A 22,004-nucleotide genomic window follows, 5' to 3' on the forward strand; every position below is an offset into this window, starting at 1 on the left:
TACGGGCTACCAACCCAAAACCACCTTCTTCTTCTTCTTCTTCTTCTTCTTCTTCTTCTTCGTCTTCTTCTTTTTCTTCTTCATCCCTTAGTCTTTGGTTTGACTCCATAGTCAGTAGGATTGTGTTCCCCTTCGGTTTAACGGCGCTCTTTTCTTGGGTTTTTGACCCTCGGAGTTCGAGGCCCTTTTTCTCTTAATCACCATCGCCGATTTTGAGATAGGCGGTAAAGCTTCTTCATCACCGGACAAGGGTCTCATAGCCGCATCCTTTCCGAGACCTACAAAAGAAGAAAGTAAATAAACTCATAATTGAGAAAAAATACTTGAACGATAGGCAAATCGGTAAGCCAAGAAGAAGGCTTACCATGAGTACGAGCCTCCCACCGGCCATTTGACAAATTGCGCCACACGCGCTTGGCGTATGTTGACGTTGAAACCAGGCTCCTGACCCAGTTCTCGAGGTGGGGGAACCGCACCCGGCATCCAAGAAATGGCTGCGTCGAGAAAAACACTGATAAGAAAAGATGAAGAAGTAAAAATAACAAAAACTAAAAACGGGATCATACTTACGTTTCATATTTCATTTCTCAGGAAATGGCATACTCTCAGCCGGGATTAGGTCCGAGGTCTTCACCCGAACAAACCGGCCCATCCAGCCCCGATCTTTGTCTTCATCTATACTTGAGGTGAATGCCTTGGTGGCCCGACATTGAAGCTTTATCATCCCACCTCGGTAGAGTCGAGGGCTATATAATCTTACGAGGTGGTCGAGAGTGAAGGGAAGCCCGTCGATTTTGCTCACAAAGAAACGGAGCAGTATCACGATCCTCCAGAAAGAAGGGTGAATTTGGCCGAGGGTCACCTGGTATTTCTTGCAAAAATTGATGATGACCGGATCGAGGGGACCCAGCATGAAAGGATAAGTGTAAACACTCAGGTATCCTTCCACGTGGTTAGTGATCACTTCCTCTGATGTCGGTATCACGACCTCTTTGTTTTCCCAATTGCAATCTTTTTTTACCAAATCAAGAAGACTTTTGGGTATCGAGCATATATATCTTGATGGCGGCTCGCATCGACCAGCAACCGATATGGTTTCTCGACCTTAAAGTCAAAATCAGTAACACATACCCCGGGAATAAGTTCTTCAAGGCGTGGCTCCACCACTGGTTTCTCGTCGGCCGGCCGAGATGAGGAAGCAGCCTCTTTCTGCGGAATGATTTTAGATGTTTTTGCCATTTAGTTCTTGTAAACAAATGAGAATGGAGATTGAAGTATTTGGTATTTTAAGAAAAACAAGCAAAGAAATTTGAAAACCTGGAAATAGAGAGCTTTGGAGAAGGCAAAAAACTATGAAGACAGGAATGAAAATGATTTGAAAGTAAAAGTTTGGAATGATGAAGAAAGGAGCTATTTATTGGTTTCACAACGACAATTCAAAATTGATAGTGGCCGACCATTGACTGACGCGCATTTAATACCTTAGTAATTGGACCAACAGGACGTTTGTCGCATACGTCACAATCGGGCTCATCGCTGACATCATCATCCACCAAGTCGAAATTCGAAAATTCAAATCGTTTCTCGTCATCTTCTTTCCGAGAAACAAGGGGACTATCTGTATACGGTCAAAATCGAGTCTGCCCTTCGTATGACTAATCGAGATTGGAACATGATGGTCCAAGGTTCGTCATTGTAATATCGAGCCATGATACAAAGTTAAGTTGTCAAGCTCGAGCCCAGAGACCGATCAATATCGAGATCGAGTCAAGATCGAGCTCGAGACCCAGAGACCGATCAATACCGAGACCGGCCAAGATCGAGGTCGAGCTTGAGACCCAGAGACCGGTCAAGATTGAGATCGGCCAAGATAGAGATCGAGCCAAAAAACAAAAAAACCGTTATAGCCGCATTTGGGTAGAGAATCTCGGCAAAAATCACGGCTTGAATCAAGGAAAAGATAATTAATTAATCTATCATGTGATCCCCACTATGTATTTTTAATTATATCCAAAATGAGATTCCCCCACTATATTAAGAGTGATTATCATTTGTAATAGGGGACATTCATTCATTCACACATTCATTCTAAGATATATAGAAAAGAGAGCAAATATTATCTTCTTTGGCTTTTGATATCTAGTCATATTATTTTTTCTATCAATCGTTATTCATTTAATTTGAAGGTGATAAAACTTTAAGGCTTAAGCTAACTAGTTCATTCGGTTTGCATTCATTTCTTTTATAACTAATTTTGATATTCATTTACATATTTTTCTCGATTTGTAACAATTTATATCACGTATCCTTAGAACTACGTGTAAGTTCAGCTCTATCCGTTTTTTCGGGTAAACGATGTTTAAACTTCATCGAAATGTAGTTGTTGACTGCACAATCAACTTATTCTCCACCTTCTTGTTATGGATATCGTCAAATCCAAACAAATATTCAAAGTCTTATAATTTAACAACAACATGAATGATGAGTAGTCATTGAAAAAGGTCATGTGTTAACACATTACTTTTAAGGCTTTAGGCTGTAGTCAGCTGCCCTATGATTATTATTTATTCCTATAGGCATTCACTTGTTATTTGACTAATTAAACCTCTCTTCTCAATCCTTTCTCCAACAAAAAGCATGACATTATTAATTCACGTCTAAACCTTCGCTTTTATTACTCATTTACTTGGTTCTTGTTCATACTGTACTTTATAGAATAATGTTTGGCTAACAACGAATCTTAAAGTATTATATATATATAAATGCATAATATTGGTCTTAAGTGAATTCAAATGAAGAATCATGGCTTGTAAAAGTTTATAATTGAAAATTAGTTTGATAGAAACATTACACGATTCAAATGAAAATTTTAACGACGTAAAATTATTGAAAAGTTGTAAAATTATGTAAAATAAGATGATTAAAGAAAGAGTTACTATATAAATATTGTAGTATTTTTAAGGCAAAGCAAACGCTTTTTTACTCAAAATTCCAAAATAAGCCTCTTTCTGTTCACACGACAGCTATGGGAAAATAATTAGCAAAATATTTACTCGGCAGCCACTACAGCCAACCTGTCTTCCCACATTCCCCCACCCCACCCCCACCCCCACCACCACCACCACTACCCGCCAATCCTCCTCCTTTCTCCGCCACATCCCACGTCGGCGATCTGAAGCCATCGCCACCGCACAAACATCTCCGGTTTCCAGCTGAAATCTCGGCAATATCTCTCTCTTTCTCAATTTCTCTTCTAGGTGTATTTCTGTACGTATTCGGATATTTCCTCTGTATTTTTCTCGTATATGTTTCTATTTAGCTCAGTTTTGAACTTTCATTTACCGTAGCTCCAGAGTTTGTTCAAATTAGGTTCCTAGTACATTGATATTTGTTGTTTACCTCAATTGCCGTGTTTGTTCTATGTAATAGCTTAATTTTCTGTAGGTTATGTATAATGAGTTATAGTTGAACATTTGAGTGTGTTTAGAATCTTTAATTTTACTTAATTTGCCTTTTTATTTGTGTTTGTTAAAACTACGGTCCTAGTCAATTGATCTTTGCGTTTTTTTACCTCAATTAGCGGTGTTTGTTCGATGTAATAACCAAATTTTCTTTATGTTATGTATAATGAGTTAAATTTGAACATATTTGAGTGTGCTTGGAAGCTTTAGTTTTACTGAATTTGTCTTTTTTTGTTTGTGTTTATGAAATTTAGGTGCTTATTAATTGGCTGTCGGCTGTGTGGATATATATTGGGAAAGCGAGGGGGGTGGTGGAGGTGGCCAAGGTGGGTGGAGGCTACAATGAGATTGTTAAGGTCAAGCTCAAGTTCATCAAAGGAGCAGTACAATGGAGAGAAAACTCGGGCTTTGTTGTATCTTAATGTATATGATCTCACACCTGTAAACAACTATCTCTATTGGTTCGGCCTCGGAGTGTTTCATTCTGGTATAGAAGGTACTAAAGCTTTCTGATTCTCCTTTTACTGTGTATTGTTATCAATATTGCTGTTACATCTAATTTTTTGGATGAAAATAAAGCAGAGTCTAGGGTGTGTATAGTTTGATCTCAATCGGTAAAGGTAGTTATTTTGACATGGTATGTAATTCTTTGTTTTATTTTGGGTATTACTCACACAGAAAGAGATCTTTTCTCAATGAACGAAAAGAGATTATAATGTTGCAATTCTCCATGGCATTATCGGCCTAACTTGAAATGGTAAAACAATGAGAAGTAATTCAAGGTTTAGAGGGGGGCATCAGTCGTTTAGAAGTAGTTGCGCCGGTATCCAGAGATATAGTGACATTGGAATGTTTGTCGGACACACTAGCATTGCGGGACATCAACAGGAAGAAGAAAAGAAGAAAAATTGGCCGGACGGGGCCCCACATTGGCCAGCACTACCTGCTGATAGTGGAAGCTATTTGAGTCTCTACCAAGATTGTAGAGGCTCTGATACCATGTGTAGATGGAAAAAAGCTCTCATTGACTTGATTAAATAACAATCTAGACATGTATTGATCTTGACACATATTCACTTGATATTCTAACACTTTCTTCCGTCATAATTAGTTGTAGTTTCAAGCGCCTTCAATTCTTACCTCCTGCTATATTAACTCACATTCAGGTCCTTGTGATAAAGGTAACTTCCTTCTCAACTTTTTTTTAGTTTTCCGTTCCTTCTGAAATATTGTTAGGAGATCCCTTGTCACCTCAAACCCCTCATATGACACATCAAAAACTCTATCAAAGGCATTAGTTTTTTTCGCCACCATATTGAATCTTTCACTGAATCTTCCACCTTTTCATCAGGGCTATTATCGTCTGGTACAAAAGGTTCAATTGCCAGTATAGGGAGTTGGTGAAGAAGGTGTCAGCTTAAAAGTAGTTGACTTTCGGAACCTACTGGTCTTGTAGCCTATCGAGTAAATGTGCTTACCGGCATGGATAATGGAACTAGCTCATAGATGGTTAAGATAAATTATTTCTTAAAAAGAAGTTGACATGGTAATACACTGTCAGTTGATGAATTTAGAGATATGATTTCTGCAACTACTGCTGACCGAGCTGGTGGAAAAGAGGAAAGATGGTTTGCAAAGACTATGAAGAGTTCAATAGTCATATCTTAGAAACTGAAATTACTTATTAACTTTTCTTGTTTTCTTCTGGATATATATTGGATGATAGAATGAATACCACCGTGAAGCTTGTCATGTGAAGCATAATCAGAGCCCAACGTGTCTTCTAATTGCTTGTTCATCTACATTATCAAAATTCTTTTTGCTTCTTTACCTATAGTATCAAGAAATCACAAGGACAAGATGCTTTGTCAAATCATTTCTAATTCCTGTCACCTTTGTGTACGTTTAGTCTTGAGAGGATCATGTATGTGTTAAACCTGATAAAATTAGAAAAATGATAACCCAAAGAATGCCAGGGGAGGGGAAAAAGTGAAACAGTGGAATTATGGCCTTTGTCTAGATAAGTTACATCAACCTCTCTCCCCATAATCTACCCACCCTTGTTGGAGATTAGACAATTCCATTTATAGCAAATTGGTTATTTGATAGGACTATTAGTTTGCCTCTAAGATTGCAATTTAAGGCCTGAACTCATGCTTTATATGCAAAATAAATGACTCCTTAGGGTTCTGAATTCTTCTGATCAAGCTCCCCACATGTGATGTTATGTTGTTTTGAGAATTGGTGCTTGTGGTGAGATCGAGAACCTTGGCATGTAACCATCCATGATGTTTTATCTTTCTCAAAGCTGTCTGGTCTGCTCTAGTTATGAAGAACCAAAGCAGGATGTATGAATAAGGGCCCTTAGCTTTATTCTTCTAGTTTAATCGTTACGGTTTTATGAACAGTTTTTTTGGTTGCCTTCTTTGGTGCTTCCTGTCCTTTTTTCTCAGTGTATCTTCTTGTTGTGTGTGAGTATCTCTTGAATTTGCTTCTCAACTAGATGGCTACCATCAACATATCACCTGCAGCTACATTCTGGGCATGAACACTCTGCTATACCAATTTTATCCCGGAATGGGTGCTGCAGTTAACAGTTATAGTTTGTAAACCTTTTGAAGAAGCTGTGCGTTCTATTGTTAAAAGATTTTGGGTTTTAGCATAACTTGTGTTCCTTTCTTTTATTGTTATTCTTGTTTCGATGCAGTACATGGTCTAGAGTATGGGTATGGAGCCCACGACTATCCAACTAGTGGGGTTTTTGAGGTGGAGCCACGTAGTTGTCCTGGTTTTGTGTTTAGACGGGCAGTACTCCTGGGCAGCACAGACATGTCTCGATCAGAAATTCGGTCATTTATGGAACATATTTCAGAAAAATATCATGGGGACAGTTATCATTTGATTGCCAAGAACTGCAACCATTTTGCCGATGAAGTCTGTTCACGTCTCACGGGAAAGCCAATTCCTGGATGGGTGAATCGACTGGCCCGAGTAGGTAAGTATGAACCAATGTCCATCTGGATCTATTGTGGGGCAACTTTCAAGTGTGAACCAGTGTCCATCTGCATCTATTTGCTCTTGTTCCTATCTGCATTACTTTATAATATGGTTTTAAGTTGTGGCAAAAACAAATAGCTGTATAAATCCTGCTTTTCTGGGCTATTCTTGGTAAAACTTCTAGCTTGTTTCACACAATTATCTTTGAAGTTTCAGGCTCATTTTGCAATTGCATTTTACCAGAAGCTATTCAAGTTACAAGAATCAGTCATCTTCCTGATCATCAAGCATTTTCAGGTTGGCGTGGACACTGTCTCTCTTCACCTTTTCTTTTTCAATGGGTGGTAAAAAAGCAGGGTGAGAGTACTTCAGCTACCACATGCTTACTCCGATTAATGGAATATGAATTTTCGGGAATAAAGAGCAAATTAGGACTCGTCTGATTTCCTGCATGTGAAAAAATAATCTCGGCATGAAACTCTAGATTTCTATTACTCCCTTCGTCCTATTTATGTGAAGGTGTTTGTCTCGGTATGGAGTTTTAAGAAGTTAAGGACGGTTTTTGACATGCAAGCCAAACGTATGCAAAGTACCAAATGATCCTTTTTAATGGTAAAATAGGGACAGTTAGGGTAATAGTTTCTAAAAAGAGAAAGGTGTCATTCTTTTTGTGACAGACTAAAAAGAAAAGTTTCATGTGAAATGGGACAGAGGGAGTACAATGTTTATTTTTTAGCCTAAAAATCTGTATTACTAATACGACTATCGGTAGCAGAGCTGGTAAAATCTGCAGATATGCGTCTGAAATTGTTACTCGACAATTAATTATATATCTTTTGTTTCAGAACTTTTATATATCGGTTTATCTAGTTATTTGGGAACGTGAAGCTCCATTTTGATGGTAGTCACATCTGACATGACATATATTTGATGTATATGAGAAGACATGTAAACCATGTAATTGTCTTGAGTATATATTTACATAAAAATTGTTATGTATTTAGTTAAGAAAACTACTTTGGTGGACCACCCTTTGAATGCTCCTCTCTTTATAGAACTGCTCGTGATTACACATAATGATTAGCTAATGGTTCCAACTTATTAAGATGAGTGGATGTGGCTAAAGAAGCATCACACTGAGAAAGAAAAAGAAAAGAGAGAACTTTTGCGGCTGTGAATACCATAATCTTTCAACAATGTATTCTCTAGAGATTTAAGTATGTCATCAGGAATTCTTCTATTGATTGTAATAGTATCACGATAGGGTGGTCGTAGTTTTGGGCCCTTTAGTTGAACTTGATATCGTGTGTCCCATCTTTCAAAGGGAGTTTGAATGCTCATCTTTTGTTGATTGTGGGCTTAACTCAATCACAAAAATTTGCTTAAGTAGTGAGGATTGTCCACGACCAGTTAAGGAAACTATACCACCCTACGCAGTTAACTAATGAGGGATTCTAGCACACTCGCGCTCTCCCAGGGCGAGCCATTTGGAGCTTGCAGTAACATAACATGGCTGTCCCAACATCAGGGATGAGTCTGCCTGCCTCTGATATCATGTTGAGAAAATGGAGCAAGGCGCCTAACTGAACCCTGAAAGTTAGGTCCAGTGGTGAAGATTGTCCAGCAGTATAGAGAGGGCAACCTACACACTTAACAGATGTTAAGTGAGATTCTAACAGAGTGACCATACCTGAAAACCACCAAAGTTAAAGCCCTCGCAATGTACTTAAAAATTCAGGACTATTTATATGCTTACGACTGGATATGTTATTATGTCGAGCAAATTTCTCACTCAAATCTTTTAGTGCATTTTGTGTGTCTGTATGGATGCATGTAGCTGCACATATTAAGTACATTAGTCTTATTTTTAGCAGATGTACAATAACCTAAGGATGAAGGAATGATCATACATGTTATGTTGATGTAGGCTTTTGTTCTTAACTAACCGAAATGCATTGCAATTGTAGAAGATGGGACAGATTCTGGTGGGTCATCTGTATCTGCGGACAGCGAGGAGGAAGGCTCTGATCATCAGTTATTAACTGTAGCAAATAGTGATGTGGCGTTTCTGAATGAAAAACCAGTGAGATTAGCAAAAGAGCTTCTTTGATTGACACTCACTTTCTTTCTTTCTTTCTTTCTTTCTTCCTCACCTTTTTTTTAATAAAAAAAAAAACGTTCCTCTTACCACCAATTCATCTAAGCTCCTGGTTGGAGTCATGTTGTTTGTATTAGTGTATGTGTGTGTTCTCAAGTGTATCTAGTTAACCTGTCCTCGAAATACATTATTGTATTGTTCAATATATATTGAGCTGTGTATTCAGGTGTGTATTTACATATAACAGTCTGACTTAAGGATTCCATTGAATTGCTTTCCCCTGCTGATTTCCCCAATTTGTGTTTAGCTTGACATGGACGGTCCTGTGTAATTGATTCGAAACTCTGAAATGCAATGTTCAGACCTCGGCAATTAAAGAAAGCGTTTTCCAGATATATCGACTACTTTCTCTTTTTGAATTTGGAACTTTGTGTTTAGAATGGAAAAAAGAGCAACCAGTATTGAGTGTTCATATGTCAGAGGAGTGAAAGAGAAGATAATTGACATTTGTATTTCACTATTTCTCCTACCCATCTTGATTTGGAAGGATTAATCTATTTTGTCAATTGAACCTACAAATGAATGAGCCGGGCTAAAATCCACCCAACCACGCTTCAACAAGAAGAGAACCGTTTTGGATGTATTTGAGGAAAAATAATATAAGTACCTAGAAAGTTGAACAAGTCAAATTCGTCTTTACTTAATCACCCTCCAAAGACCAAAGTCTAATGCAGTAATAATGCATTGACTATTACGTGGAACAAACGTAAAGACTTAAAAGTCGCCCCATTCGCCATCAACACTTTATTGGCTGAAGGCCGCCATGCTTATAGTTTAATTTTTATGCACTAGTAACGTATACAATTTATAGCTTGGAAATAGTGTAATTAACATATTATTACACATAAAATTGCAAGGTTAGTGCAAAAATTATTTATACTATCAGTATATAAAATTTTTTTTGATAAAAGTGGGTTGCTCTGGTGGTAATCACCCTCCACTTCCAACTAGGTTGTGAGTTCGAGTCACTCCAAGAGCAAGGTGGGGAGATCTTGGAGAAAGGCAGCCGAGTGTCTATCGGATACAACCTCTCTACCTCAGGGTAGGGGTAAGGTGTTGTTGTTGTTGATGTTGTAGTATATAAAAATTAAATCCGTTTACTAATATTAAGGTGATAGTAGCTGGAAGGTCACCTTGATACTTTGCCCGTCTACCACTTCAGGTCTCCGGTCCACAGTCTTTACCCCTTTCCCTACTCTTCACAACCCTTTTCTTGAAAGAGAAGTTAAGAATCTGTAAAATCCTAGTATTTCATTTGGGTGTTTGTTTAGCCTCCTAATATATGGATACTCTGATCTTCATTTCCCTCTTCATTCTTATTCTACACGTAAAAGCACAGGCAAATACAAACACAAATAGTTGCTCACCAATTAACTGTGCAAATAACTCTGATCTCAACATTCAGTTTCCTTTCAGACTGCAGGAATTTCAGCCTCAACACTGTGGTCTCCCTGGTTTTGAGCTAAACTGTAAGCAAAACAGTACCATAGTCAATTTCCCACCTTATGGGGATTTAGTCATTAAATCCATTTCTTATGATCTAAAAAAGCTTGACTTGCTCGACCCCAAAAACTGTGTTCATGAAGTTTTCTTGAATCTGAATCTTTCTTACACCCCATTTAGTTATTACTATATCTTGAAGGAGTATCAGTATCTGAATTGTTCAGCTCAACTTTCAGCTTCTTTTTTACAAGTTCCCTGTCTAAGTAGCTTTGCACATCATGTTTATGTTGTGGAAACATCATTTGTCCTGCCAGATTTTTGTAGCCATGTTAAAACTGTAGGAATCCCATTTTCATATAGTCCTTTCCTTTCTGATAACACTTTTGGCCTTGGTTTAACATGGCACTTGCAAAATGCTCAAGACAGTATAGCAACAAAATTTACAACTTCAGTTCAACAAGAAGCAGGACAGTTTAAAGGACTCAGTGACATAGCAAATGATAAAGGTAAGTTATTAATCAACTCAGTGTCATAGCAATTATATTACTGTTGTTATTGCCTTTATTTTTACCATTCGTTACGTAGAGGGTCTATCGGAAACAGCCTTTTTGCCTTTATAGGGTAGGGTTTAAAGCTGCGGACACACTATACTCCTCAGACCCCACGTATTAGATTAAGCTAGGTTTATTGTTGTTGTTCTATTCTTGGGGTCGACTATACAGTCAAACTTATCTATAACAGCCTCTTTTATTTCGATTTTTTCTGGTTGTTATAGCGAAGTGTTGTTATATAGAATATATATTATAACATAAAATAGAAATTGGTTCCAGAAAGAGTTCACCTTTTATAGAAATATTGTTATAGAGAGGTCTGACCTTACCACCTTCCTCCTTTATCATTGGAACTTTGGACAAACTAAATTTTGGTGTTTGATTGACCAATTATATGAGTGTTGAAATTTAACAATATACTTTAATTAGGCTCTCTTCTTTCTAATTTGCAGCCTTGGCATGTATTATCCTGTTCATATTTATAGTGGTGATGTTGTTAAGCATAAAGAAGTTATCTCATTCTACAAAGAGAGTGGAGGTGGAGAAGGTGAGAGAGAATCAGAAGGAACTTCATGCTGCCATTTTAGGGGACTATGAAGCTTTGATGCCCAAAAGAGAATTCATGGCCAATGCTAAGGTGTTGATGTTGAACGATCTAATATAGGAACAAAATTGTGACAAAAACATTCAGAGTCAAAAATGCTTTCTAATTGTTTTAAAATGATTGAGAAAAGCTCATAAATGTCGAAATCTATGTGGAAACTTTTGGTGAGCTATTGAATACCAAAGTTCATGCAAACGAGTAATATGAAGAAATTGGATGTTCTTTCATATGTTATGCTTAAGTGGGTCATGTTGCTTTATTATAATAATAATAATAATAATAATAATAATAATAATAATAATAATTATTATTATTATTATTATTATTATTATTATTATTATTGATAAACTTGTACGCACTTCGATTAGTCCACGAGTATCTTTTATCTTCTACTAATATATAAGTATTGAGTAATTCTACCCGCTATAGTTTAGGCAAATTAGTAGAAATCATAGTCTTTTTCTGTTGGGATTTGAAATTTGATTTTTCGGGATCTTTTCTCATTTTATTGATCACTAGAATACACCATTGATGTGTTATACTTTTTTTTTAAAAATCTTTTACTAAAAATAGGGACACATTCAATATCTGCCACTACTTTTACTCTTCTATCTGCGTTTATCTATAAAAAAAAAAGATTTTGTGCATTCATGTATGTGAAGTTGGACCAGTAAAGAGACAAACTCATGTTGACTGTTGTTCTCTTTTTTTGGAGGGTTTCAAATTTATATTGGTTTTGGTTTTATTTTTGAAAAAAGTTTTAATAATATTTTTGAGAAAAAAGCGGCAGTGAACAAAATTGTCGAAAAGCAAGAAAGCATATAAGTCACATTATGAAGTAGGTAGTAAGAAAAATAACCACGATTTGGTTTCAGTGTCGTACCAATGTCAAGAGCAATTGAGAGAACAAAAAAGAAAATTAGAAATGAAAGAAAGTTTGATTGTATTAATGAAAGTTATTACAGAAAAGCAACACAATGTCGAGGGGGAGAGACACCAGTACAAAGGATTGTTTGCTTGCTAGAAAGTTTGATTGATTGATCCCCTAATAATACTTAAAAAAAATTAAACCAAAGTTACATGACTTGACCTAACTAAGCTAGAGAGACATAATGGAAATACATGAAATAAAACTACTCTATATTACAATGAAAAGGACTTAGATTCGTACGAAGTAGAAGCAGGTCCGTTGGCAGCAACCTTGTCTTTAGCGTCAGCGCGCGCGGCGCTGTTGGCATCTGCCTGCGGTTGGGCGCTGGCAAACGCTATCGGCGGGTTGACATAGACACAGGCACGCTTGTCGCTTGACGCGGCCAAGATCACGGGGTCGTCCATGGCGCTAGGCGTTTGGAGGCTTGCCAGGATGCCATAGAGCGCGTCCAAGGGGTCATGGGGCATGGATGGAAAGCCGCCCATGACATACTCGTGTAAGTTACTCCTACATGTTATGCGAGATTGAATGTCTATTAAGAATACGTGTATAATAATATATATGGATAAAATTATTTAATATAAAAATAACTAGTATTAGTACCCGCGCGATGCGCGGATACAAATCATGTAAAATTGTGATGTATTTTTTTTTGAATCATGTGCAAATAATCTTAAAATATAAACCTCTCAGATAAAAATTATATAAACATTAGATATTAATTAATAAGCATGATATGAATTTATTGTTTAAATTTCGTAGTGGACAACCTATTTTTTTCTATATCTGTAACAACCTAACCCCTTGATTTTAGTACTTGTAATTCGTTTCGCTATCAATATTAAAGAATACTACATGTCACATTGTGACCTGTCTTGTTTGAACACATTAGATTATATTATTTTAATAAAATTCTTACTATCACTTTGTTTTTATGTGAATATCAAATATGCCTTATTCATCACATCATTTTTACGCAAATTCTATTTTCTTTTTGCTCTTTACTTATAGTTATTGTATTATTTAATATTATTATACTATTATATAATCTTTTATTAGCTTAACAATTAACTTAATGTCATGCTTATTATTCTATTAATAGTTTTTAATAAATATAATTTTTTTATTCTTGAAATTTAATATATTTTTATGCTTATATTGTCACGACCCAATTTTTTCCTCTGTTTGGTATCGTGATGGCACCTAGTCTTAGGGACTAGATAAGCCTAACATTAATTGAAACAAAATTATTTAATTAACAACTAACAAAATAAATAGAAATCTCTTACAATTTTCAAAATCGGTAGTACAAGTCATAAGCTCTACAGAGTATTTGATAGAAAACTTCTAAATACAACTGTACAGAAATAAGAATAAACAGTGCAAAACGAAAACTTGAAGGTGACTCCGAAACCTGCGAATGCAGCTGTAATGACCCAACCGATCATTTTAACTTTTAGAACCCCGTTCCCTAAAATAAAACTTTCCGTAGGTGCTTGTAATGATTTATGACTTGCGGGGATGGTTGGTTCAGGATTTGGAAGTGTTTGGGGTGAAACCAGAACACTTGGTTCCTTAAGTTGGCCTTAAAGTGCTAAGTTTGACTTCGGTCAATATTTTGAGAAAATGACCCCGGAATAGAATTTTGATGATTCCAATAGCTCCGTATGGTGATTTTGGACTTAGGAGCGTGTTCGAAATTTTATTTGGAAGTCCGTAGTTAAATTAAGCTTGAAATGGCTAAAAATAAGAATTTAAGTTTGGAAGTTTGACCGATGAGTTGACTTTTTGATACCGGAGTCGGAATCCAGTTCCGAAAATTTTTATAGCTCCGTTATGTAATTTATGACTTGTGTGTAAAATTTGAGGTCAATCGGAGTTGATTTGATAGGTTCCGACATCGAATGTAGAAGTTGAAAACTCTTAGTTTCATTAAGCTTGAATTGGGGTATGATTCATGGTTTAAGCGTTGTTTGATGTGATTTAGAGGTTCGACTAAGTTCGTATGATGTTTTAGGACTTATTGGTATATTTGGTTGAGGTCTCGAAGGCCTCTGGTGAGTTTCAGATGGTTAACGGATCAAAAGTTGGACTTAAAAAGCTGCTGCAATTTTCCCTTCTGCTGTATATTCTGGGCTATGATCAAGCCCCAGATCGAACCCAGAAATCGAGCCCACGATCGAGGCCTAAGTCGAAGTCAGGGACGAGGCTCAGTATCGAAGCCACGATCGAAGGCAAGGCTCGAGGGCCATGATCGAAGGCAAGACTCGGGGGCCAGGATCAAGACCCAAGATCGAACTTGATCGAGGCCATGACCATGTCCCAGGCTCGAGGCCTGATCGAGGCCATGACCAACTCCCAAGATCGAGATCCTTGATCGAGCTCCCAAGATCGAGCTCCCTGAGATCGAGCTCCCGAGATCGAGCTCCCTGAGATCGAGCTCCCGAGATCGAGCTCCCTGAGAGTGAGCTCCCGAGATCAAGCTCCCCTGATCGAGCTCCTTGATCGAAATGGACAGAGCTGTAAGTTATAAAAACAGAGGACATTCGTCCCATTTGCCATTTTTGGCGAACTTGAGCTTGAGCAGAGGCGACTTTTGTCAGATTTTCAAGGGAAAAATATTGGGGTAAGTGATTCTAACTCGGATTTGGTTTACATATACAAGTATATCATTGTTTCACCATAAATTAGTGTTTTGAGATTTAAATTTGGGAAATATTTAGAAATCTCATAGAAACGAATTTTTGAGATTTCGGTATCGATGCGGAGTCGGATTTGAGTGAAACTGGTATGGTTGGAATCGTAATTGAATGGGTTATCGGATTTCATAACTTTTGCTGGATTCCGAGACGTGGACTCCACAGACAAAATTTTAATTAATTTCGGGATTTTTATTTAAAATGTAGTATTTTCTTATAGAATTGATTCCTATAATTTTTAGTGATTGTATCGAATTATTTTGGATAGATTCGAGCCAGACCGAATTGGATAATCGTGGAAAAGGCCTTATAGTGGATTAATTAGAGCAAGACGAGGTAAGCCTCTTGTCTAATCTTGTAAAGGGGAAATTACCCCATAGGGATTAAATTGAATAATTATTGCTAATTGCGGGGGCTACGTACGCACGAGGTGACGAGAGTCCGTGCGTAGCTACTATTAATGCTAAAGTCCGGGTAGTTTAAGACTCAAAGCATGAATTACTTGTGTGAATTGTATTCTTTATTAATTAAAATAATTGATGTATATATTGTGAATTGTTATGAAAAGTAGAAAAATATGAAATTTTCATATGCTTAATTTTTGTTTAAATCAATTAATTGTTAAAAGAAATTGTTCTCCTCCCAAATTTATCTTATAATAAATATACTCTCCTTCCGGAGGCACATAAGAAAATGTCCTCCTTTCTTGTGGAGCGGGCCGAACGCCTCGGCAGGATAGATGCATCTATGGATCGCGCCGCACGTCTCTCGGCAGTGTACACGACACTCTGGATCGGGTCGTACGTCCTCAGCAGAAATCGTGCTTAATAATAATAATTACACGATACTTTAATAATTTATTTCAGCTTGTGAAGCTAATTAATAAATTAAAAATCCTTGGAATTTAATGAATTATTATTCTTGCTTGTTAAGGAATTAATTGTTACTCCTGTAAATGAGGTTTAATTGATAAATTAGAAATTATTTGAATTGAAGGAATTTAATTAATATATTGAGAATTATTACATTTGAAGGAATTTGATTATTTCTGCTGATTAAATAAATTATTGTAAATTCTATAAATCATGCTGATTTAAATATCCTAGTTTTATTTCAGTTATTATTATTGACCCATATTGAGTGTCAAAGTCGGCCATCTCGTCTCTACCACTTCGAGATTAGGCTTGATACTTACTGGGTACACGTTGTTTACGTACTCATACTACACTTGCTGCACTTTTTGTGCAGGATCTGAGACAGGTACTAGTGGAGGACTTATCATCACATACCCACGTCATCCCGAGGCATAGTGGTGAGCTGCCTTTCTAAGCCGTTCTGCAGCTACCAGTGTCTCTTCTTATATTTATATTATGTCTATGACAGTATTTGGAGTTTTGTATAATCTACTAGATGCTCATGCACTTGTGACACCGGGTCTTGGCACACACATTGGTAGAAGTTGGTATTTTATTATTTTCTTGGAATAAAAGTTTAACCAATGTACGTTTGACTTATTAGTTGGCTTGCCTAGCTGTAGTGTTGGGCGCCATCACGACCTATAGTTGAAATTGGGTCGTGACGACATGGTATCAGAGCACTTGGTTCACGTAGGTCTCACAGTTATGAGCAGACCTAATAAAGTCTTGCGGATCGGTACAAAGACGTCTGTACTTATCTTCGATAGGCTATATGGTGTTAGAAAACTACCTTTCTTCATATTCCATCGTGCAATTGATGTAATACTAAATATCCTTCTCTTATTCTCTCATAGATGGTGAGAACACGCTCTAATGAGATTCCAGACCAGGGAAGAGCTACTCCCCCAGTTGCTAGAGGCCGAGGGAGGGCTCCAAGCCGTGGTAGAGAGCGAGGACATCCCAGGACTGTTTCAGTTATGCCGCCAGTGGATCCAGCAGAGAATCCCATTATTGAGGAGCAGGGTGAGGTGCCTGTGGCAGAGCCAGCTCCGGTGGACTTCACATCTGCACCGGGATTTCAGGATGTCATGGGTCGTATGCTGCGATTCATGGACAATATGACTCAGGCCGATTTATTTCTGGCAGACCCAGCCACATCTCAGGCGGGCGGGGGAGCACAGACCCCTACCGCGCACGCTCATGGATATGCAACTGCTGTATATCAGACCCAGGGTGCACTACTCGTGGGTGGAGTCCACCCAGTGAAAGCAGCTACACCTGAGCCCAAGCCAGTTGTAGCCGCCGATCCTTAGAAACTATTGGACAGGTGGACTAGACTACATCCTCCTGTCTTCGAGGGTGAGCGACATGAGGATCCACAGGATTTCATTGATCGTTGCAAGGATAAACTGTACAACATAAGGATATTGGAATCCCATGGGGTTGATTTCGCTACTTTTCAGCTAGAGGGTAGAGCCCGTAGATGGTGGCAGTCTTATGCTCTTGGCAGACCAGCAGATTCTCCTCCCATGACTTGGGACAGATTCACCCGTATCTTCTTGGACAGGTATATTCCAACCTCCTAGAGGGAAGAGTTGCAGTTTCAGTTTGAGCAGCTCCAGCAGGGTCAAATGTCAGTGACTGATTATGAGGCGAGGTTTTCTGAATTATCTCGCCATGCACTAATGATACTCCCTACTGAGGCGGAGAGAGTGCGAAGGTTTGTAGCCGGTTTACATACTGGTATTCAGGCCACTATGGCTAGAGAGGTTGAGATGGGTACTTCTTATGAGCGAGTTGTGGAGATAGCCCGGAGGATTGAAGGTGTACATCAGCGGAGCCGAGAGCAAATTATGAGAGATAAGCGGTTTAGGTACTCTGGAGAGTTCAGAGGTGCTCCGTCCGGGGGCAGAGGTCAGTTCGTGAGTGGGTAGTCCAACAGACCCCCATATCCAGCACCACCACCTCCTCGAGGTACTTCAGTACGACCTTATTTCAGTGCTATACCAGAGAGTTCTTATCGCCCACCAGCTATTCAGGGTTCTTTCCATGGGTATTCCGGTCCCCAGGGCTAGACACTTAGTCAAATGCCCATCGCATCGAAGAGTTGTTACGAGTGCGAGGATCCCAGTCACATGCGGAGGTTTTGCCCCAGGCTTTGAGGTAGACCAGTACAACAGGGTCAACAGCCTATGCTTACCGGACCAGTTGCTCCACCAGTAGTCCGACCACCGAGAGGCGGAGGATAGGTGGGTAGGGACCATCCTAGAGGTGGAGGTCAGCCAGGTGGAGGTCAGACAGTTGGCGCTCCAGCTCGGTTCTATGCTTTTCCGGCTAGACCAGATGTAGAGGCCTTAGATGCCGTGATTATAGGTATTATTTCTGTTTGTGGAAAAGATGCCTCAGTATTATTTGATCCAGGATCTACATATTCATATGTGTCATCTCTATTTGCTCCATTCCTGGGTGTTTCTTGTGAGTCCTTGAGTACTCTTGTTTATGTGTCCACTCCTGTGGGCGATTCTGTTGTTGTGAACCGGATCTACCGGTCCTGTATTATTACATTCTATGGTTATGAAACTAGAGCAGATCTCCTATTTCTTGAGATGACCGATTTTGAAATTATTCTGGGTATGGACTGGTTATCTCCATATCATGCTATTCTAGATTGTCATGCCAAGACTGTTACCTTGGCTATTCCAGCATTGCCTAAGCTGGAGTGGAAGGGTTCGCCTGTTAGTTCATTTAATTGAGTTATTTCTTTTATAAAGGCTCAACACATGGTTGAGAAGGGTTGTTTGGCTTATCTAGCCTGTGTTCGGGATACTATTGCAGAGACTCCGACTATTGATTTAGTGCCTGTAGTTCGGGAGTTCCCCGATGTATTTTCGTCAGATCTTCTAGGTACGCCACCTGATCGTGATATTGATTTCTGTATTGACTTGGCTTTAGATACCCTGCCTATATCTATCCCACCATATCACATGGCTCCGAAAGAATTGAAAGAACAGCTTGAAGAGTTACTAGCCAAAGGGTTTGTTAGACCGAGTGTATCACCTTGGGGTGCACCAGTATTATTTGTGAAAAAGAAGGATGGAACAATGCGGATGTGTATTGATTATCGCCAATTGAACAAAGTCACTATTAAGAACAAGTACCCATTGCCGTGTATTGATGATCTATTTGACCAGTTGTAGGGTGCTAGGGTATTCTCTAAGATCGACTTGAGGTCAGGTTACCATCAGTTGAAGATTCGGGATTCGAATGTTCCAAAGACTGCTTTTCAGACTAGATATGGTCATTATGAGTTTTTGGTGATGTCCTTCGGTTTAACTAATGCCCCGACATCGTTTATGGATCTAATGAACATGGTATTCATGCCATATATTGATTCGTTTGTCATTGTCTTCATTGATGACATATTAGTCTATTCGCGCAGTAAGGAGGAACATGAGCAGTATATGAGAGTAGTGCTTCAGACATTGCGGGAACAAAAGCTATATGCTAAGTTCTCTAAATGTGAGTTTTGGTTAGAGTCTGTTGCATTTTTGGGACATATTGTATCGGGCGAATGTATTAAAGTTGATACTAAAAAGATTGAGGCAGTTCAGAATTGGCATCATCCCACTTCGGCGACTGAGATCAGGAGTTTTCTGGGTTTAGCAGGTTATTATCGTCGGGTCGTGGAAGGTTTTTCATCTGTTGCAGCACCTTTGACCAAATTAACCCAGAAGGGTGTTCAATTCCGATGGTCCGATGATTGTGAGTCAAGCTTTCAGAAGCTCAAGACAGCACTGACTACAACACCCGTGTTAGTGTTACCATCTGGTTCGGGAATATATACAGTGTATTGCGACGCGTCACGCGTTGGCTTGGGTTGTGTATTGATGCAGGAAAGGCTAGTTATTGCATATGCTTCACGTCAGCTGAAGCCCCACGAGACGAATTATCCAGTACATGATTTGGAGTTAGCTGCGATTGTTCACGCTCTAAAGATTTGGAGGCATTATCTTTATGGGGTGTCTTGTGAAGTTTACACTGATCATCGTAGTTTCCAGCATTTGTTCAAGCAGAGGGATCTAAATTTGAGGCAGCACAGATGGCTGGAGTTACTAAAAGATTATGATATTACTATCTTGTATCATCCGGGCAAAGCAAATGTGTTTGCAGATGCCTTGAGCAGGAAGGCGGAGAGTATATGTAGTTTGGCTTTTATTTCAGCAGAGGAAAGGCCATTAGCCTCAGATATTCAATCCTTGGCTAACAAACTTGTGAGGCTGGATATTTCAGAGCCCAGCCGAGTTCTTGCATGTGTGGTGGCCCAATCTTCACTATTTGAGCAGATCAAGGCTCGCCAGTATGATGACCCATACTTGATGGTTCTTCGTGAAACAGTACTACGAGGTGGTGCCAAGGAAGTTACTATTCGAGCAAATGGTGTTCTGCGACTCTAGGATCGTCTATGTGTTCCTAATGTGGATGGACTGAGGAAAAAGATCGTGGAAGAGGCACACAGTTCTCGGTATTCTATTCATCCAGGTGCTACTAAGATGTATCGTGACTTGAGGCAACATTATTGGTGGCGACGAATGAAAAAGGACATAGTTGAGTATGTATCTAGGTGTCTAAATTGCCAGCAAGTTAAATATGAGCACTAGAGGCCAGGTGGCCTACTTCAGCAGATGACTATACCAGAGTGGAAATGGGAACGAATTATTATGGACTTTGTAATTGGGTTGCCGCGGACCTTGAGGAAGTTTGATGCAGTTTGGGTGATTGTTGACAAGTTGACTAAGTCGGCACATTTTATTCCTGTTGTGACTACGTATACTTTAGAGAGGTTGGCCCAGATTTATATTTAGGAGATAGTTCGGTTGCACGGTGTGCCAATTTCCATCATATCAGATAGAGGCCCTTAGTTTACTTCACATTTCTGGAGAGCAGTACAGAGTGAGTTGGGGACCCGTGTAGAGCTCAGCACAGCCTTTCATCCGCAGACCGATGGACAGTCAGAGAGGACAATTCAGATTTTGGAGGATATGCTCAGGGCATGTGTGATTGACTTTGGAGGTCTGTGGGATCGTTTCCTGCCTTTGGCCGAGTTTTCTTATAATAACAGTTACCAATCCAGCATCGAGATGGCTCCATTTGAGGCTTTATATGGTCGGCGATGTCGTTCACCTATCGGATGGTTTGAGCCAGGTGAGGCTAAGTTATATGGTACTGATTTGGTAAGGGATGCCTTGGAAAAGGTAAAGTTGATTCAGGAGTGACTTCGTACAGCACAGTCCAGACAAAAGAGTTACGCGGATCAGAAAGCGCGTGATATATCATTTATGGTAGGTGAAAAAGTTCCCTTGAAGGTTTCGCCGATGAAGGGAATTTTGAGATTTGGGAAGAAGGGCAAGTTGAGCCCAAGGTATATAGGCCCATTTGAGGTGTTGAAACGAGTTGGGGAGGTTGCTTATGAGCTTGCATTGCCTCCCAGCCTATCGGTAGTTCATCCGATTTTTCACGTATCTATGCTCCGGAAGTATCATGCCGACCTATCATATGTGTTAGACTTCAGCACAGTTCAACTAGATAATAGCTTGGGTTATGAAGAGGAGCCAATTGGCATTGTTGATAAACAGGTTCACCAGTTGAGGTCCAAGAGGATTTCTGCAGTAAAAGTTCAGTTGAGGGGCCAACCAGTCGAGGAAGCGACTTGGGAGGCCGAGGAAGACATGCAGAGCAGATATCCACACTTATTCAGCACTCCAGGTACAATTCTAAACCCGTTCAAGGACGAACGTTTGTTTAAGAGGTGGAGATTGTAATGACCCAACCGGTCATTTTAACTTTTAGAACCCAGTTCCCTAAAATAAAACTTCCCGTAGGTGCTTGTAATGATTTATGACTTGCGGGGATGGTTGGTTCGGGATTTGGAAGTGTTTAGGGTGAAACCGGAACACTTGGTTCCTTAAGTTGGCCTTAAAGTGCTAAGTTTGAGTTCGGTCAACATTTTGAGAAAACGACCCCAGAATAGAATTTTGATGATTCCAACAGCTCCGTATGGTGATTTTGGACTTAGGAGCGTGTTCGGAATTTTATTTGGAAGTCCGTAGTTAAATTAAGCTTGAAATGGCTAAAAATAAGAATTTATATCGGAGTCGGAATCCAGTTCCAAAAATTTTCATAGCTCCGTTATGTAATTTATGACTTGTGTGTAAAATTTGAGGTTAATCGGAGTTGATTTGATAG

At 39.1% G+C, this 22,004-nt stretch overlaps 2 protein-coding genes across 9 annotated transcripts; both read left to right on the plus strand.

Moving 5' to 3' along the window:
* Window positions 1-2,996: 2,996 nt before the first annotated feature.
* On the plus strand, window positions 2,997-8,835 carry LOC104106822 (deSI-like protein At4g17486). Of its 8 annotated transcripts, none has more exons than XM_070182712.1 (5): window positions 2,997-3,267; window positions 3,716-3,957; window positions 6,169-6,456; window positions 6,669-6,815; window positions 8,426-8,835. In XM_070182712.1, the coding sequence occupies exons 2-5, from the start codon at window positions 3,804-3,806 to the stop codon at window positions 8,566-8,568; spliced, it is 732 nt and encodes a 243-aa protein (XP_070038813.1). In that variant the 5' UTR covers window positions 2,997-3,267; window positions 3,716-3,803; the 3' UTR covers window positions 8,569-8,835. The 8 variants fall into 8 exon arrangements, with proteins under 8 accessions (XP_070038813.1, XP_070038814.1, XP_070038817.1 ...); XM_070182713.1 differs by having other exon boundaries at window positions 2,997-3,257; XM_070182716.1 differs by having other exon boundaries at window positions 3,000-3,267; window positions 6,669-6,755; window positions 8,429-8,835.
* A 930-nt stretch (window positions 8,836-9,765) lies between these two features.
* Window positions 9,766-11,435, plus strand: LOC104106816 (putative RING-H2 finger protein ATL21A). The gene is made up of 2 exons (XM_009615451.4): window positions 9,766-10,565; window positions 11,063-11,435. Exons 1-2 carry the CDS (start codon window positions 9,899-9,901, stop codon window positions 11,272-11,274), a joined length of 879 nt encoding a protein of 292 aa, XP_009613746.1. The 5' UTR covers window positions 9,766-9,898; the 3' UTR covers window positions 11,275-11,435.
* The last annotated feature ends 10,569 nt before the right edge of the window (window positions 11,436-22,004 follow it).

This window comes from Nicotiana tomentosiformis, chromosome 8 (assembly GCF_000390325.3).
Source record: "Nicotiana tomentosiformis chromosome 8, ASM39032v3, whole genome shotgun sequence".
Lineage (NCBI taxonomy): Eukaryota > Viridiplantae > Streptophyta > Magnoliopsida > Solanales > Solanaceae > Nicotiana > Nicotiana tomentosiformis.